At 41.1% G+C, this 20295-nt stretch overlaps 1 protein-coding gene across 4 annotated transcripts in view; it reads left to right on the plus strand.

The window, feature by feature from the left end:
* The first annotated feature begins 243 nt into the window (after positions 1-243).
* Positions 244-20295, plus strand: part of LOC135250654 (regulator of G-protein signaling 6) — a 101071-nt gene continuing 81019 nt past the window's right edge. The window contains exons 1-2 of one of the 4 annotated variants that reach the window (XM_064327200.1): positions 244-639; positions 16462-16562. In XM_064327200.1, coding sequence (XP_064183270.1) covers positions 16479-16562 — 84 coding nt within the window. In that variant the 5' untranslated portion in view covers positions 244-639; positions 16462-16478. Of the gene's footprint in view, positions 640-11986; positions 12386-16461; positions 16563-20295 lie in introns of those variants that run through there. The other 3 variants (XM_064327209.1, XM_064327185.1, XM_064327192.1) reach the window with 3 other exon arrangements.

Raw genomic sequence — 20295 nt, forward strand, 5'->3', positions numbered from 1 at the left:
CTCCAGAAAAGATCTGATGACCGGGCTCTACAATGCTCCCATTTTAGGAGAATTTGCTCCTGAAAATTTATGTATGCTAACTGCAAAATAATTTAAGAGCACATCTACTAATTAAGATGCATTAGTGTGCTCCTTGGGGGAAAAAAGTTATCGTAGAGCCCTGGATTATCAGACGTTTCTATAGTTGTGTTGTTACTGTTTGTAGTTCTGAAAGTTCCTGAAGGACTTTTTAAATGTCCGGTCATGTGTATGATGATAATTCAGACAGCGATCGGTAAGGTTAAAAAGGGGCCAAATACATATCTTTTCATTCAGATGAGCACACAGGCCACCTCTTCACGATTTAATTCCGTCTACTTCAAATGGTCACCAGGTGGCACCACGTGGATTTTCCCCACTGATTAAGGCGGAAGGCTGTAATTTTAGTAATGCAGCCACTGCACGTGCAAGTTTAAGCAGACACACTTTTAATCAACCTAATATGAACTATCTAAGTCCAGGCAAAACTGCCATACTGGACTGGCGCGCACAGGAGGCCAGGAGCCTTAAATTTGCTCGGATGTATCGTAAATTCCCATTCACACTACAAGATTGCGACCGGTTCAAACCGGAAAATCTCAGCGGTAATCTCAATTGCTAGTAAGTCTCCAGTTGTTGCAAAATGGGTGGATTCATGGTAAACGGTTTTGACTAAATGCATCGTGTCCAAACAATAAGCGATCTGCTGTCCAGTTTAGAGTGAGAGACGGATGGGGAGATAAGCCTCCAAGCCTTCTGTTTACAGAGCATGCTGCAGTATTGTAATACCTAGCCTACCGTAATTTCGCATGTAATATAAAGACACATTTACTTTTAACTAATATTTCTGCTACAAAACATTTATTTGCGGTAGGATTGGGCTATTTTGTTCGATGGAATGTGCTTAGGTGGACATCAAACTGCAAACACAATGTGCAGGATTTCTGCAACATTTGACGGTGCCTCATACTCAGACCTGGTCAATCCTAGTTTTAGTGTGATTTATCGACAAACGGAGTGCATCGAAGTATGATATCAAATATTTATTTCCTCATAGGATTTTATCTCTCAATCGTATTTCCCTATGCACAAAACACAGCTCAGTCATATAGCCTACATAAGAGTTAGGTGTGTGTTTTCTTTGTTTTTCGTTGTTTCTCTCCTATGTGCCCGAAAAGTGACAACAATATTTTACAGTGAGGCATTTAATCTACAGCCCCTCTGACTCCCTCTGTCTCCGTATGGCTACGTAGCGCATTCTGCTGACCATACAGTTACTGTAGCATAAATAAACACATTTAATTGCATTGGAGCATTGCGGACTTATTTTGGCACCCTGTCTAAACAGTTGGTTTTTTCATCTATTAAAAAAAAAATTAAAAATTGGTAGGTACATCCTCCATTGTTTTATACACATTTATACACGTTCTGGTAATTTGGCCAGTGAATCATTGCAATTTGAACATCAATTAGCTGTTGTAGTACTATTGACGCTCGATCACTGAGTTTAACTGATTTTATTTAACTCGACCTGTTGGTTTTTGGTCCAAGCACAGTTGCAATCCCAGATACCTAGGTGTTAAATTTTCTTAATTGGGTGCTTTTCATGTTTAGAGGGATTACATAACCACATAAACCATGTTATGAAAAAGCTATGCATGCCATAAATAATAAAAGTCCTATGTTTTCATTGTGTGTATTCTGCCTTATAGCAAAGAATTACATAAAAAGAGGTAATTGATTTAAACTAAATTAAAGCCTGAGGTGACTCAGTAGCCTCTTCCTTAGGTTGCTGAACACATGTTTAAATTATTTTATAATTTCTTTTCTGAAACTTATTAACACTACAGGTTTGGTCATTATCATTTGCTTTGCTTCGAAATCTTCATTATCTGCGAAATGCATATTTTTTATGGCCATGTGTCATAGTTTCATCAATTTGGAGCCTATTTATTCAAGTCTTTAATATGATCAATTAAAATATATATTTATCTCTTCATATAATGGTCTGCAGTATAGCATAATGTAAATATGGGACATTTATTCTTCAGGACATGCATTGCTCTTTCTGGTATAATGTGGCATAAGAGTGTAAATAAACCCTCTAAACATAAAAAAAAAAAATTCTTAAATAAAATTAACAGCTTGTTAAAATTCTGGGTTTGCAATTGTGGTTGGAACGAAAACCAGCATACAGAGTGGTGCCCCAGGATCGAGTTTGAGACCCACTGACCTAGACAACTGATAAATAGTTTGAATGTAATTTTTTAAAAATGGTAGCCGTTTAAAATCTAAAATGCTCATTCCCGCATTTTTGTTCACATCAATTAATAATACTCACACATGCTCAGATGATTATGGGCATTGAATGCTGTAGGAATGAAGAGATCAGGACTACGGTTTTTGGTTTGTACTCTGTCTGCTGTCTTTTCCACCCATATAACCTGAGTCTTTAGTGATGCACTGGGTCTGCAAATGTCTATTTTTATCTGTTCCTGCCATTGTAAAAGTCAAACGTTAATGCCAACTGTTTTCATTTAAAACATTTCTCGCAAGTGGAGAGCAATGCCTGAGCTATTTGCCAGCAGTACTCTCTGCACAGCTTGCTGTAACTTGAAAGATGTCGGGTCGTGGCAGGCAAACTGTTGACTTGGGACATGAATGACAAAAATAAAAAAATGCCTCTTTCTATGCAACCGGAGAACAAATGTGCTTTGGTGGATTAGAAAACCCAATATTTTTGTAGTTGGGACTGGGGAGTTGTTCTAATGCAATAAAATAACACTCATGCATGTTGACACTTCGATTAAAGCGGGGAATAGATTAGCTGATAGTTGTGCACAGCAGTCAATATAATTTCTCCTACCCTCCCTTGTCCCCCTTTCTCACACAGGCATGCATATTCACAGGAAAGCGTGCCCCCTAAATCCAAAGCAATGCCCCCAAATGCCTGTCGTATGCTGTCACCCCCTCAGTTCACTATAGTTTAAATCACATTATAATTCTGATGACTGTTTATGTTGCAACTGTATGGAAAAACAAAGACTTTTTTAAAATCAAATTTTCTCATTTGTAGTGCACTCTGAAATATGTTCTTTCTGAATTATATGGTCAGATGCTTACATGAAAAAACAGCCGCTTTTTTGCCGTGTGATTTACTGTGATTGTAAAAATATAGATTTTTATTCTAAATGGTTTCCCTGCTGTTCCACAAGTAGGATACATGTATATCTCCCTGGTGTGCCCATTTTGTTGAAAGCAGCTTTGATCCGGTTGCCATTTCAAGGCAATCTTTTAGCAGCTACTGTGTTTAAGCACTCACTCTCTTAAGCTTCTAAATGGCATACCCTGCCTCCCACAAGTGGTTTCAACTATACATCTGATTATCTTATTTGGCATTTTAAAGCTTTTATGGGCAGGACAACTGCTGGTAATACAGACGGTTTAAAACTCAGCTGTCAGTGTGTAGTGGATCCCCTAGATAGCCTTGCTAGCTTTCCTTACTAGCCTCTGACAGAAGACGTATACACGCGATCTCCCTTCTTTGTACTCATTTTATTTCATGTGAGGGGATGTTATGAATACCCATTGGCGGAGATCAGAGTTTCATCTTTTGCTCTGTTTTACCATTGCACGGACTGCATGCATATTTGTGCTCGACAAGCCCTGGGCAGTGAGACTCTAGTGTATAGGAGTTAGCTGGAAAGCACTTTAATCTTCAATTGTTCCTTTTGTTAGGGTGAAAAGGGGGCTCATGGGTAGCCTCTGGGATTGTGTCTGGAGGATGCTGGAGGCCATGTTATCTGGACACAAGGGATCACTCTTAGAAGTGAACTAGGATGGTGGACCTCCGCAACAGCACATGCACGCATAGCTCAATGGGAAATGGGTCGGTATGTTGCTCAGGGGCACCACCTTTTCCGAAAGTGCTATCCATGCACTGCAGTTAGCCATTTTTGACAACATCATTTCCGTACAATAAACTCTAGGATTATTTGGGCGGTATTTTCTTTCTCATATTTTAAGGAGTGCTCCATTAACCTCATCATTGCTGTTTATGTTGGAGGAGAATATGTGACATCTGTAATGTTTATGCTTGTGAAATGTCATGAAACGTTATTTTTTTTGCAGGCCCTGTATCGTACTAGTGCTATAGAGAGTTAAGTTGCATACTCTGAACTCATTATTACACTGTATTATTGATAGCTGTTGCCTTAAATCAGTCAATAAACCCATGGTCATGACTGGGTTATTAATTTTTATAGGAAAAGATTTCAAAAATTGTCTGAAACATTGGGGACATTATCTTCAACTGCAAACTTCATAGTATTTCATAAGAGTGGAGTCTGAGCTGCCATTTGTAATCAAACATTTGCTAGTGAGTTCATCAGTTTTCAAGAAGAACAGGCTGTGATATTTGCTAGCATAGCAGGGGCTTCATGTGGTCTTTGCATTAAATTAAAAATGCATCCTTCTACATCATCATGGCTTTTGTTTTCATAAACAATGGTTTCTATGAATGGAGTGATTCATCTGTGGATGAGTGTCTTCATTGGGAGAGTTTTTGAATACTTATCCTCCTTTGGGCTATCTTCTCCAGTATGTTATCCTCATTGAACGTTGTATATGGTATAGCTGACCACTCTTCTACATTGGGATCTCATGGCTGTCAGTTACAGGATTAAAGTAAGGTTCTACAGGGCAATGGATCAGTCAATCATAATCCGAATTTCCAAGCTCATCACCCTTGGGTGAAGAGGATATGGTAAAACTTCGATTCTGTTGCAGAATATTGTAAGTCAGGCTCAACCACTCCAGGATGAGCTCCCCCTCCTCCACCCAACCCCTATGATTAAAACCCATTTAACAGATAAGACTGGGTGGAAATTGACAGGAAGTGATGGGAGCTCATCAATAAGTTGTTGAATCTGGTGCTGAAGTGCTGTCCGTGATCACAGGATGTTTCATGTCAAATGTGGTGACCCCGGGATAGATTAATATTTCACCACCAAAGAGCCACAGTGAATAGGGGCCTTTCAATAATTCAGCATTAATGCATATTACGCCTGCCTTGTTTAATGCTGATTAGATTTGCTTTTGCACTTAAGTAACGTACAGGAAGCTGTAATGGTGCATTTGCCAGATGTCATACGCGTGAGGAGGTGTTAACTGCTCTGTGGGTCATTGCTTTGCAAGCAGCTGCAGGAGTACAAAGGGTTGGGGGCTTGTCTCTACCTTTTTTTCAAACTATGGTTAGGGCTGAATGAAAGGGATGCTTGAAACAGCCAGTTATAAGCACTCGATGGTATAGGCTGTGTGCCTGGTTTTCAGCAGGGGGTAGTATAGGTTGTATGCCCTGGTCTTGAGCATTGATGGCATGAGTTGCATGCCCTAGTCTTCAGCATTGATGGTATAGGTTACAATCCCTGGTCTTGCGCATTGATGGTCTTGGTTCCCGGCCCTGGTCTTTAGCATTGATGGTATAGGTTGCAGACCCTGGTCTTGGGCATTGATGGTATGGGTTACATGCGCTGGTTGGCCCAATGAATACATAAAGGTGTACTCTGCTATAAAAGCAAAAGCATTTTAAGCAATTCCAACTGTCCAAATTTATGATACAGAATCATCTCAGTGACATTGAAATTTCCCTTTCGCTTCTTGTTTTTTCTCTCTCTGTCTGAATACGAAAATTCCTCTCACCAGCGGATTATTGAGAGTAACTTGATCTGGACTGGGCGTCAGTAACAACAGCAACAAAGCTTGTTCAGGTTGTTGTCTTTAATTAATTAATCATTCATTTCTATGGAGAGGTTATTTAATTGAATTTTGGAAGAGGGAACAATCACTTTGGCACTGCTTCTCTTTGTCCCTGGTCCCCAGCAAGCTCAGTCATTTTGTTCAATCAGCAGAGAGTAGGAATAAAGAAGGGAAAATGCATTTGGGGGTTTGTGTCAGATTTAATTTCTGCATAGTTGGGTATTTGAACTGAGATAATGAAAGAGTTCCTGGGGATGCTCAGCCAAATGAAAAACATATTTTCCCTTTAAGAATATTTTGTTTACATTTTCATGCATCCTTTATTACATATTTTCGACTTTCAGATTAAATAAATATTGCAAAGTTTACACACCCCTGGTAATATTATCATTAGTGTAATCGGTGAAGGTTCAAATTGTATTAAATAACTTAATGTTTATGTAAATCTATGAAATATAATGAAGTCATAATTTGGACATTGGTTTCTTATAACCATGGTGGGCCTTAAAGTAAGTTATGGAACCTTTTTTTAAAGCTTTTATAAAAAGCTAAGGTCACTGACACCTGTTTCATTAGTGGGGTCTCTCTTGTACAGTCAGGTGGGGATATATTGCTGAATGAGCCTCTCCATCCCCAGCTAATACTACTGATCCTTTTGCATCACCATTAATTATTTCTTTGTTATGAAAAATAGACTCTCAGACTTTCATTTAAGAAAATTTACATAAAAGTTTAGTAAATACAAGGAACAGCACCTGCATTCATGGAATTCTAGTTGAATCATAAAATTTGAATTCAATTATTTTTATAACTTCAATGCATATAGTTTGACATTTTGGTCTGAGTGTTGATTCACGTCTGATAAAACACTGTTCTGTGTTTATTGGAGAGAGAATATTTGACCCACATTGCAGAAAAAATTGGTGTGCAGTTTGGGGACTTTGGGGGAGCAGGAGCTTTAATTTAGAATTGAAAACTGGTTGAAGCCTGCTTATGCGCTGTGTAAAGGTGCCTCTCCACCACTTACTTTAACTGGCTTGTCAGCCCCGCTCTGATTCGGTATTCCGTCCTCTGTGTCAGGGCAAGGCGGGGTCCAGGGAAAGCCTCGGTGAGATGACAGCTGTTTTGCCACAGCAGTGGACCTCTGCCCTCCAGTTCTTTCTACATTGCATTTGTTACTTTTAAAGATACTTTAGCCGAGGACACGCCAAGTGGGAATGGAATAAAGGCCATCAATTCTGACAGGAGAGAGACTATATTGCTGTGTTTCTGCCAGCCTGTCAAAATAAGGATTCTGGTGGAGGATCTGAAGGCTGCCGACAATAAGAAGAGTCTGGCCCTGAACTGTAAAGGAATAATAACGTGAGGACATGATCCAAATGAGTGTGTCAGCCACGATTGTGACATCATGTAATGGAGGGACAATGGAGGGAGTTGACTGGGAGGCTCATTATCTGTTCTTCCAGTGCTCAGAGATTCCGTAGGCTAGAAGTTTATATATTGACTGATAATGTATCTTCTCTGGGGAGGCATCAAGCAGTATTGATCAGGACACTCAAATGTTCACTCTCTTCCTGAAGTAATCAGTCTCTGTTAGTGATACAGTTGCCACTCATATTCCACTTCCTGTTCTAGCGTTTGCATAGGGAATGAGCTGCTGCTTTGAATGGCTAATTGAGATGCATTAGACATGACTAATTGAAGCAGGAGGATGACTCGAATGATGGTGAGGGAGAAGATGAGACCACATGGGGTGGGACAGGAAAGGCTTAAGGACAGTCTAGGATGGGATGGCTTCACTGACCATGTGAACAGAAGAAGAATGAATGATGCTTTTGCTCCCTGATAAGAGAACTGAATATGAGTCTTGATACTTGGATACTTTGCCTTTGATACTTCCCACTAGACCCTCTCTTTAAGATTACAGTTCTGCTCTCAAAAGTACTATAATCCTGTTTGGCTCTCAGTCTCCATGTTCCACACTGGAGAGAGAGAGAGAGAGAGAGAGAGAGAGAGAGCATTGCCTCTGGCCTTGCAGTCACCATGCCAAGAGATGCCCTCACTTGCCATTCTCCAATAGGCACAGCAGTCTGGTGATGCCAATAATAGAGGCAATTTTGGAACACCAGTGGCTTGTTAAAAGAAACTGGAAGAGATACGCGGAGAATCTGTGCTTAATGACTGTGTTTTATTTTAGGAAAAATGGGATGAGAATTCTCATCAGTCTTCCCCCCTCAGCTAATGTGTTGCACAGTCTGAAGCGTGACAGAATTGTTTGTGATGGATCACCCTGTCAGATGAGTCCCTTTACCCCAGATTTGGCTTCGTTTTTCTCTGTCTTAGCTCTTCTATTTGGGTCCGTTTCAAAAATTTTACGAGACACTGGTGTCCAAGTGTGGGTTGTGGAATGGGGGAATTCTTTTTTTTCCTCTCAATTCTCCCTCTCTCGTATTACACAGCACAGTGCAGGTGTGGTTTTTATATAGACACTACAACTGTATTTTATATTAAAACATACTGTAACTGTTTTCCTCAGTATTTGGCTCTGTTACCTATACAAAGCATGTAAACAGTTTGGCTGTTGGTAATATTTTGCATTAAACTAGAGTGCTCAAGGAAATGGGAACATTTTCAGGCCATCCTCCACTTGCAGAAAGGACAACAATAGAAGAATAACAACTTTGATGACTCCCAGAAAAACCGATCACAAATGAATCACTCCCAAAAAGCTGGAGTTTTGCTCTCTAATTCGTATGTCTTTCACTGGATTAGCAAAGCACAACTAAAGCTCTTTTTTTGATTGCATGGTGCATTGATGGCAGCCACACAGTCCAGCGATTTTGCAGTTCCGTTAAAGACAAGGGCGACAGCTCCCATTGTGCTCAGAGACATTGAAAGATCTTAGGTTCACAGGGCTATGATGTTGTTACTTGTTATTAGTAGGATTTCCAGCCACAACAGTACTGTTGCAGTGCTGAGTGAAGATGTATGGTGGCGTGGTCCCGGGTTAAAATAGTGTGGGGGGAAAAACTAATGGGATTTCTTTGCAAGATTTGTATTTCCCAGTGAGATTTCTACATTGTGTGCCTTGGCTGCAATGAGCAGTATTTTATCTTTCATCTGCCTCCCCATCCTGGTTTCCATGTATCTCTGGAGACTTTAATCAATTATATGGCTGTTCTCTGTGGGCTTGAATCAATTAAACATTCTCATGCAATCTCATCAATTTCAGCTGTTTTGGTGTAGTTTGGCCTCAAATTTTCTCTGGACTAGCGCACCTTTAACTAGCATGCCAAGGGAAAAAAAAGAAACTATGAAATGTATGTGTAAAATGTGGTTGAGCTAACCATCAAAGGGTTAAAAAATAAAGGGTAAAAAAACTGTTTTCTTGTATTTCAATGAGGATGCCGCCCCTTTGATCAGGAAGTTCCATGTGATTCCAGCTACCGTGGTGAGCGAGACCGCGTCAGAGCTAGGAGCATGATAATGCTAAATAAATTGGCCTCTTCGCCTGTAGATTTGAGAGGGAGGTCTGCTGCTGTCTCAGCCTCTTGGCGTGTTACACTTGGGATGATGTGTCAACCTCCTCCCGGGTAGAAACTTTGAGTTTCTATTCATATTGCTGTGTTTGCTCCAGGATTTGTGTAGCGAGCTCTTATAAATAGACATTTTTTTGTATAAATTATAACTGAGTTTTTAAAAGTTTCAATGGGAAATGAACACAGAAACACAACTACTGAATATACTATGTACTTTGTAGTATGTACTTTCATACATGAGCCAAATATGTGTAATGTTTTCTGTTTACTGAAGCTGCTTTCTTCCTCTCATCAGTGTAGGATTAATGAAGAAGCTTTGGCTGAGCTTCGCACACTACCAACTTATCTCAGCCAACAACAGATGTAATAGTTATTGATGCAGTGGATGTAGACACTGTTAGCTGGCATGTTTTAACATTACAATTCAATATATAATTTCATGAATAATTTAAATAAATAAAAAAATGATATTGAAAATAGTCAATTAGGTGCAATACTTTAATGGGCATTTATTTCTGACAAATTGTCTGATTTACTTAATCAGAATTTAATTTACCTATGTTTTAAAAAACAATATTGTGATATTTGAGAACTAATAACTATGTATTTATGATTAAAAAAAAAAAAAAAACATTAGCTAATTACAACAGGCACCATAGAAATTACACATTGATTTCTTTCATGTTTGTTTCAGGGTTTTTATAAACAATAATGATGTGTACCCGGACGAAGTGCAAATTCATTGTTATTTTATGACATTTACTGTGTACCCTTTCATAATGCAGTACAGTAGTATAACATTTTACAGATCGGTGTGTGGCTGTTCTCTTAATAGCACTGTGGCTGGGGTTCAGACTGGCTCCACTTGGTGCCCCCAACTTCCTGGCTCCTGTGATGGCCCCCACAGCCCCCCCACTGGACAGTAATGAGGTCCGCCACGGGAGCCCAATCCACAGTGGATCCCCACTGGTGGGAGTCTGACAGCTGTCACATGTCCTCAGTGACCATCTCTGACAGCGCTGTATTTACAACAAATGCCGCATGGTACGATGTACAGTTTAAGGTTTGTCAGTGACAAGTTATTGTATTAGTCATGTTACTTACAGAAAACTAGTGTTCTTGGTTACAGCACCATCCTGGGTAAACAATAGAAATTAATTTGTGAAATAGGAAACTATATGGTGTTCATTTGAAGTTGTCGACCAACTATGAATAGTTTTTCTAGTTGACTGTAGCTTTCCGACTGGTGGTTGATTTTTTGCTTTTATCACAAGGTTCTCTTTAGAAAAATCAAGGTTGCTAGCTAGAAATACTGGAATTTCAAAAAGGAACTTGTGTGTAAGTGCAATGCTTTGGAAAAAAAGGAATGGATAACCTCAAAGGTGCAGTTTAGACAAAGTATGTGCTGTCCAGGGTGCTGAAGGGGAAAAACAGCTGCAGCAGGATAACAGTTTATTTCACCATTTTGTGTTCTACATGAGCAGTGAAATATAGCCATTTGTAGAAGAGCATTCTGATGCAAACTTGCTCTGTGTGTGTGTCTATGCGCGCACGTGCGTGTGTGTGTGCGTGTGTGTACGTGTGTGTGTATGTGCGTGTGTGCTCATGTGTATGTGCCAGAGAAGAAATTTCTCTGGGGAATTTGAGAACTCATTTTTAGAAATACAGAAATAACAAATTACTTCAGCCATTTTGGTTTGCCATTTCAGCTTCAGTGGTCCTGGATCATCTCCTTAGCAAAACGCACGCATGCACCACACAGCATACAGCACACACACACACACACACACACACACTAATAGACAGGAGGAAAGACGGAGTACATTTCATTAGCTCTAATGCCCATACTAACTGCAGTGTCTGAATATAACTAACAATATAATACTAAATTAAGAGAAATTAACTCCATTATTCAGTGACAAAACCGGTGATATATCCATGTAGTCCTGTCAGTGTGTGTGCATGTTAATTTGCAAGCGTGGCAATCTAACACTAATGCTATGTGTTGTGCTACTGATAGTACAAACACAGTAGTACTGTACAATAGCATTGGCTGATGTTTTTTGAACAGCCTGTAGTACTGGCACGCAGATCTGATGTTTTGTGGATAACTGTGGGGCTCTATTTTTACAGCATGCTCTAGCTCAGTGTACACGTGCCATGTGTGAGACACAATGTTTGAGCGTCAGGGTTTTTGTATTCACTATCTTAATTATCAGAATGTTTTTTTATTCTTCCCCCAGGCGATTATGCAGATTTAAAATTTTTTTTTTTTTTTTTACATCATAAGTCTCTGTTATTTGTCTCATGTTTTATCCTGCTGTGCTGCTGTCCAGGATGTAAAACTTGGCCTGAATCGTCATTTTCATTTTCCTATGAAAAAAAATATTCTTTCTTTCAGCATCAGTGGGCGCTGCTGTAATATGTTCAGGAACCCCTGCCCTCTTTTCTTTCTCCCTGAGCGTCCCAGTATCTCTCTCTCTCTCTCTTTCTCTGTCTTGCTCTCTCTCTGTCTCCCTCTCCTCTCCCCCAATCCCCTCCTCTCTCTCCCTTTCTTGCTCTCTCTGTCTCCCTCTCTCTCTCACTCACTCTCTCTTTCTTGCTGTCTCCCTCTCCTCTCCTCCTCCCTCTCTCCCCCCCTCTCTCCCCCCTCTCTCCCCTCTTCTTCCTCACTCTCACTCTCTCTGCCTGTCTGCCTGTATAAAATCCCTGCTCTCTTCCCTCAGAGGGCTTTGTGACTGCGCAGAGACAGTGAAAGAGACATACTCCAACCACCTCTCTCTCTCTTCTTGCACACGCTCATACGCGCGCGCGCGCACACACACAGACAGGCACATGCAAGGATCTTCCTGCCTGACCACTCCGCTCCACACCACCCACCCACCCTGGGCAAACCGGACTGGTGAAGAGGAGTACTGCAGCGACCAAACCCCTGTGCCAGCTTTCGCCTCTTCATAGCTTTTACCTATTTTTTTTTCTCCTCAAGCCAATTAAATTATGAACCTGTCTTTTGCTTGTTGCTAAGGGAAGTAAAATAAAGAGGAGTGGACAAGCGTTATTTTGTTGCTAAGGTAATGAAAGCTTTATTAAGCAATTCTTGGACGTGTCAAAAATGTTGAATGACAAAGCTGGGTTGTGTGGCGAGGACGTTTGCGTTAGAATTGCACGCTCATTTTGCTTGCGGTCCTGCATGGATTATTCGCCTCTTCAGTGAGCTTCTAGACACTTTGGCTGAAGTAATTCACTTTGGTGCTAACTGTAAGAGCAAGAAAAGCTAAGTGATGTTGTAGTGTATGCATGTGGAAAATTGCTGATTATTTGACTGGGTTTGGTGCTGCAAGTGTGTGTTTCCACTAGCTGGTTCACTCCTACAGATAAGACTTTTGAATTGAAAACATTTGTGGTGTCAGCCTGGAAAGTGAGATTTGCATGCTTTGGTAGAATGGCTCCATATTCTCAAAAGGCAGCACGTTGTTTTGCAGAGAAAATGTTTGCTGTTAAATTGTAGTTTATTGTTTATTGTATTGTATATTGTATTAATGTAGTACTATAAATTGTAGAGTAGTATTCCATTACTGAATGCTTGTGCCATACTGTGCCATATTGTACTTAACAGGGTTGCTTCATAGCCGGTATTGGGGTTGGGGGTGGTAATAGCAAGGCTGTAGTTCTTAAGCTCAGGAAGTACTCAGTGACTATGTGCAGGGATGAGTTTGTATCGGAGGGACCGCTTGAGACTGGTCTCCTCGTATCTCCTCTGCGCCTGGTGGAGGCGTTAAAACACTAACTTGCATAGGCTCATGCATAGATGCAGATGTACATGTACACCCACACGCGCACACACATTCATCCACGTGTGCACACGCGTACACACGAACACGTTAACGCGCGCACGTGCCCATGTGTGCACGCCAGCCTCGGTGTACTCCCAGACGCTCACACGGGCACGCACGTACGGACGCACTTCCTCACAGCGCTGCACGGGGACAGATGCGCAGAGGCGGGTCGCGGCGAATCCCCCCTCAGCCGGCCCGCCACGCTCCACTTTCCCTCCCGCACAGAAACCCTCAGCCCGCACAGCGTCGCCGAAGCACTTACAAACCCATCATTAACTCCTAATAAATGCCTCCAGATCTATGATGCCTCATATATCGCACATTATATCCGACCATCTGTTTGGTAGCTATTAATCTCGCTGCATTTGACAGTCTGCTGCCATTAGGACGAGGAAAAAAAAGACCTGTGAAGGAATCCCAGTTGTGTACGTTTTCGCCACTCTCGTCTGCCTGCTCGTCGCTCTCAGGCGAAAGACTTCTGTCTGTCTGATGTGGATTTGAAAGAGGCACATACAAACACAGCCCTCGGCTGCTTAATTTATGTACTACGGCTTGCCTCATAAGTGGACTCACTTTGTGGCAGCACGCTGCATGTTGGAAGTCCTTACTGGAGCTCAGGGAAATTGTATTAGCAACACAGCTCTTTTTTTTTTTTTTTGCAGGCAACTGATTATTTCAGTAAGTCCCCTAAATGTGACCTAATGAGGTTCTACATAAATAAGTGTTGTCATCACTGTGTGTCGGGATCAAGTTTATGACCTGGTAATTTCCTTAGCAACAGTTTACACAGGTCTCTCTCTGCCCTTCTTATGATGTGTACATTACAATAATGGAATGGTTTATTGTGTGCAAAACAACATAAATCATTAATTCAAATCAGCATGATGCTAACATGAACGAGTGTATTATACAGGAGGGAGAGAAAAGAGGAAACTAGCCTGTCCCTCTTATTCCAAAAATGTTTTTGGGTTTTTTGAGCCCAACGCAACAGAGCCCAAAGACAAGGTTGAGCCATGTGGACATAATGCAGAAGGAGGCATGCTAACGCTCAGGGTAAATTACAGCCTCTAGCTGTGGTGAGTCCCACTAACTTTTTCACAGCATTCATATAATACTACTAATATAACGGATATGTTGTGAGAATTCTGCTTTCGTCTGTACGCCTCTCCATTATTGTGTAGAGATGCTTCTCTCTCTCATTCACATGCACACACACACTCACACACACAGTTCGACCCGTTTCATTCATCTTACTTCCACCTTCAGGCAATAACAGTCAGCTGAGATATTGCAAACAATAATGCGCCTGGGCTGGAGGAGTTGCTCTGTTGACCAAGAACATCACAATGGTCTCACACCTTAGTTCTGTTCTCAGATAAGATGGTTCAGAGAAGCTGAAAAGAGAGATTTCTGTCGAGGTTGTATATTATTGAAATGAAGACCATGTAGAAGAATTCCCTGTCCTTGGGTCATCTGTGCTTTTCTTTCCGCACTGGTGGTTCATGCATTTGCTATTTTCTCGGATGTTTTTATTTTCTAGAATTTTCAATCCTATAGCCAGTGTTGAAATGCGATGACTCACACCTTAAGTGAGTTCATTGTTGACTTTGCAGATGGGGTCAATATTAAAGCTCTCTCCTTGTGGCAGGTGGTCTGCCATAATTCACAATATGAACCAGAGCATTTAAATGGCCTTCATTTTGGCAAATAAAATACCAATGTTTCTTTAAATTGATTATAATTATTTATGATAATTCTGTGTATAGGCAGTGTTTCCATGAATGGATGAACCCTGGAAAGTGTTCAGGCAGGTGTTGGAGGCAAAGTAGCGGAGGGACTTTGAAACGGGCTTGTAGTCAAAAGGCTTGATTTGAAGCTGGTATTGCTGTTTTACCCTTGAGAAAGATACAATACATTACCTGAATGGCTTCTGTAAATATCCAAGCGGAAAAAAATGAATAAGGTGTCAAGTGTAACCTAGAGTATGTACGACAGTCTGGATAAATGGTGTCTACCAGGCAAATTGCTTGTGGTTCTTGCTGTAGCAGCAAAGCTGTCATTTAGAAATAATCTCACGGGGTATCTTGCAGGTTTATTGGAAGCCCAATGTATCGGCACCCGTTTCCTACATGAATTTACGTGTACGGGTTCAACTGCGTCATCTTCGCTTAGCTACGCACATGTCATTAACACCAGTGGAGTGTGGGTAGTCAGGGCAGAGTGTGGTTCGAGACATAGCCTAATAGCTTATCTGGCCGTAGACCAGAAGGGAACTTTACTTATCAGTGGTGTTGGGTTGTTGCACTTGAATTTCTCTGTTTGCTAACAAGACACAAGTGAATTCATGGCAGGGCCTGACCAGGCCAAAGGGGGAAAAGGGACTCCTTTCAAGGAGAGAGAGAGATCCACATGTTCCCTGCTTTGTGGGGGAAAAACTGAAGAGCTTTATTGCTGAAGCTGCGGTTTTATTCGCGCGCTTGAATGAATGAAGATCACTTTCACTTGCAGCCTTGACGTTTTTCTCGGCATGTTTAACTAGTTGGTATTCACCTCGCCCTGGGTGCATTATCATACCAAGGCATTGTTATCAATGTTGTGACAGGTGTCAGCCCTTCAAAGTAGAAATGCAGTCCATGAATGCATAATGCTGAAATGTCAACTGATATGGCTAAATGGGGGAGAGAGAGTATGATTCAGCTTGTTGTGAATGTTGCTATTCAGTACGATGCATTTGAGCATTTGCGTGTGATGTGTTAAAATTGTGTTTGCTAGTCTCATGATATGAGCGGCAGCTTTACCCTGCTTTAGAGGAAACATTTCCACGCTTGGCCTTTGCAGAAATGAAACTTTGATTATGTTTTTAAGGTCTTGCATTTCTGCCATACCCGAGTCATTGTTTTTATTTCCATGTGGGAAAAACCATTGCTGCTCTCCAGTTGAATAGCACAACTGGGTATAGCATATTGTAAGTGATTGGTAGCTCTTGTTACTGTAACTGTGGCAAGAAGTGTTTTGCTAAATTGACCTCCTCCTTTTCTGTGGTGTAGTTGTGTAGATGTGGCCTTATGAAAAACACCGTAGGGGCGTGGGGGAGGTGGGCTGGGTTGTGAGGTATGTTTTCTCACGCATTGCCTGACAGCTTGACAGCACTTGGCAGCCAGGCGCTGTGACACAGCCAGAGCTCGTAAAACAGCGAACTGAACTGTTCCATTGCGAACCCATTAGGGGGTGAGCAGGGTGGATATTTCTGTGGCTTGCCTCGATATAAATGTTGGGTCTCAGTCCTGGTTTCTTTTCTGACCGAAACCCAGGACAGGACACGCCTGGCATGGCACAGGGGCCCCGGGACCAGGGGGCCGTGGGGACGGCCGACCCGGACGAGGATTCTCCCAACATGATTGTCTACAGAAAGGTAGGGCGACGTTTGTTCTCAAAAGGGGACCTTTCTCCTGTGCTTGTTGGGTATGTCTCTGAGCCCTCAAACATGGCTGCACCATGGCAGACACTGTTAAGTTTTAATAAGCCCTCCATCGCTGTGAGTTTGTGGGGGAGAAATAGCCTATTGTGTGTTGAGGGTAATTTCACAATCCATGTTCCACTTTGATTTCAATGCCTGTCCTTTGATTGGAGAGGGTGAACTACACTACGAGTCGGAGTGGACAGTAATTACTGGGCTGGGCTCGCACAGGAAGTGGGCTGGCCCTCCCGCACCGGGCTCATACAGAACTGAAGATAAAGAGCTCGTTAGCTCTCGTTCAGAGTGGCGCACACAGCCACTTCAGAACCCGGTTTTGATGTTTCGCTCGCTGCCATTTTCCCCAACTGTTCCTCACTGTGCTGTTAAAAAAAGATATACGGGTCAATGCTGCCGAATGTCACCGGGCTCTGATGGCCAACCATGAACTGCCCCCAACCCGTAGAGCCAGTCGTGTTCAGTTTTGTTTTAGATGGTGGTAATTACAACATATGACCATCTGTTCAAGAATTCAGTTGTAATGAGAAGTGGTCAGTGATATTTGTGGAAAAGTAGTGCATCTTATTTTTAAGATCTTCTCCCGATGAGACAATGCAGCTTTAAAGTAAAAGACACTCTGTACGCTGAATAATACATATAAAACAGGGATGGGCAGTTTCAGTCCTGGAGGGCTGGTGTGTATGCAGGGTTTTATTTCCACCAATTACGCTGCCTAAATGAGCTAACTGGCTGTATACAGCAACACCGATTCACTTCACAGATTACATCACCGTAATGCATTTCATATAGGGACTAATGCACTTATCAAGAAATATAGCTAAACTGTCAAATGGTGTAAATATTTGGCCTAATTCAGTAATTAAGGCCAGAAGTCGGCACAAAAACCAGAAACCGATATGGCCCTCGTTGCCTACCTCTCAAATATAATGTATGAAAAAGATCATAAATGTCATCTGTTGATAACTTGGTTCAAGTTCGCAGACTTGATGTTTGGATGATAATGTTGATAATGTTGATAAAACGTATCTGCATTTCCACAGTGCTCTGCTGGCATGCCATCAGTGTGTCTGTGTGTATTTAAGAAGTCGGAAATAATTAGCTGATAAAGTTTTTAATGGTCTGTAATGAGAGAAAACGGATTTCCTTTGAATCTGGCAACATGCTTGGGCTCACGATCCACGATCCTCCTGTAAATGATATGAAACTGCAATGGGGAGTCTAAAATCTGTACAGTACTGTGCATACATTCACTTCAGGTCTCTATTTTAAGAACCTTCAGTGTGTTGCTGTACCTTTACCACTGATCTACAATTTACGTGATGCTTAAATAATTCTACTTTTACATTGATCTCTGAAGTTCAGAAGAGCACCAGTCTTTAATGCAGTTTGAAGTTAAAATTCCGGCGATGTGTGCTACTGCTTGATTTCAGAGCTCGTAAGCGTAAGTGCACTCTGTGCTCCTTGAACAGGCAAGAACGGGGAATAAAATCAGCTTTAATTTAGCTATTGGCCCGAGCAAGCGATAGACAGATATTGCAGCTTGTTAGACATGAAGCAATCAAATCAAACTTTAAGCAAATGTAAATGTGATTACAAGAAGGCATTAGCCTGTGTGTGGTCACAGGCACTCCAATCATAAATATTAAACTTGCTCTGATCACAGTCCGCTTTCCAGCCAAGTGATTATGCATTTTATTTGTTCCTCAGTGAGGAAATTACAGGATTTGACCAGTAATTAATTTCATAGCTCTGCTGTTATTTCTGCATTAAGGGATCTGAAATCACATTAGAGAGATATTTTGGCTGTTATGGAATCCTCAATGAGCGTATTTCTCATCGAGTGAGAAATGTGCTTTTTTTAAAAAGACGTGATGAAGTGTAGGATTTCAGCCGGCAACATATGCGGCCTTTGGCAGGTGAAATATAGTGAACGTGTGCTGGGAAGGAAAAAATCTTTAAAATGCTTTCAATTCCAGGTGCCCTAGGGTCTGGTTAAAATGTTTATCATGCTACAGGCAAGCCTCTGTCTCCAGGATTGATTATAGCTGTGAATCTGCACGCCTGTTAATTCTCTGTTGTCCCTCAAACACACTGCTCTTTTATTCGGCCTTGGACAGAATATCTGTCTCTTCCATTCTCATGAAATCAGCAACACTTGCTAAATTGACCATTGGAAAGGAAATTTCCATTTTTAAAAGGAATAAATCATTTTAAAAGCACAAGAAAGTAACTTGCGTGGCTGCATACAGTAATTAAATACAGTACAATAGCCAAAAATAGGCATCTTTCCCTCACACATATTTATTGACTGTGATCTAGGCTATAAAAAAGCACAGCATGATCAGTTGTAACTTGACGGCCATTCTTACAGGCCTTGGTCTTGCGAACAAGAATTTTGAAGCAAACCACACCCTCTCACAGTCACCCTACTGCCTCTTGGGAAATAGATTTTTTAAACTTTCAGTTGCTTCTCATAACAATACACAACCATAAGCGCATCAGTTCTCTCGATCATTGTTATTTTCGCGAAGAACTGCTGGTGATGTCTTGCTGGTAATGTTGCCATAGAAACAATTGGACACACCCCTGAGCAACTGCGTCTCTGCCTCTGACAAATAGCTAACAACCTTTGGAAGCAGGTGACTTCAACCTGTGAGAAATTACTACAGTTACGTTACGTTACAATCACTTAGTATCCAAAGCAACTTACAACTGTGAAAAACGTCAAGTGTTTGTCTCAAATATGCAGAAGTGCAATATCACCAAGAAGGCGCAGTCAGCTCATCTGTACAGTAGTCATTAAGAGTAAAGTTACCTGAACAAACCAACACTTAGTATTGCAAACAAAAACAAATGCCACTTTATAGCTAATCTGTCTGTACACAGTTATACTGTATCTGTAGCATTATTCTACCAATGGAAATCCATAAAGAAAGAGGATAGCTAAAGAGGGTCAAGGGGGCCATGGAGCAGTCTAAAGAGGAAGGTCATCAGTCTGTGTCAGAATGTTGCCTAGCTAGGGTTTCTGCTGTACTGACCACAGTGAAAAACCCATTCTAGCATTGGGGTCAGAACAGACACGTGACCAGGAAGTGATTTGATATCTGTCGCCAGTGGAGGGAGATAATTATCATTACCAAATATGCATGTCAAGTGTTTTATTTAATTCAGTTGTCATCTTTATTTAAAATACATTCTTATTTTTATAGGAATTGTATATTGGAAAAAGCAGGACAGTAAATGAGGTGAAAACTAAATTCAATGAAAAAGTTGAAAAATATATGAACCTTATGTGTGGTATGAACAGCAGCCTCTAAAACAAAGAAAACCAATGGTCCTAATTAATTGCCATTTTTTTCAAAATAAAAATGTAATCTTAAGAATGCATTCATCCATGTGATAACTGTAAAGTAAATGACTTTTATATGGACCAAGCCATTTTTTATGTGAAGACATGTCATTAGACGGGTAAGTTACACAGTTACTCATGACTGATCGCCGCTTTGGTGCAAAGACTAACAGCTCAGCCAGATGGCTTTAAAGGAGAATTTTTTAATGCAGAATAATGCAGCACATGACATTATTCCTGTGATGTGTAGGAAAAGGAATCTGGAAAATCTGCAGCAATCTCCTCTAGTAGCCTGGCAGTAATATCTCATATCTGTCCTCC

The sequence above is a fragment of the Anguilla rostrata genome, chromosome 1 (genome assembly GCF_018555375.3).
Source record: "Anguilla rostrata isolate EN2019 chromosome 1, ASM1855537v3, whole genome shotgun sequence".
In the NCBI taxonomy this organism is placed as follows: domain Eukaryota; kingdom Metazoa; phylum Chordata; class Actinopteri; order Anguilliformes; family Anguillidae; genus Anguilla; species Anguilla rostrata.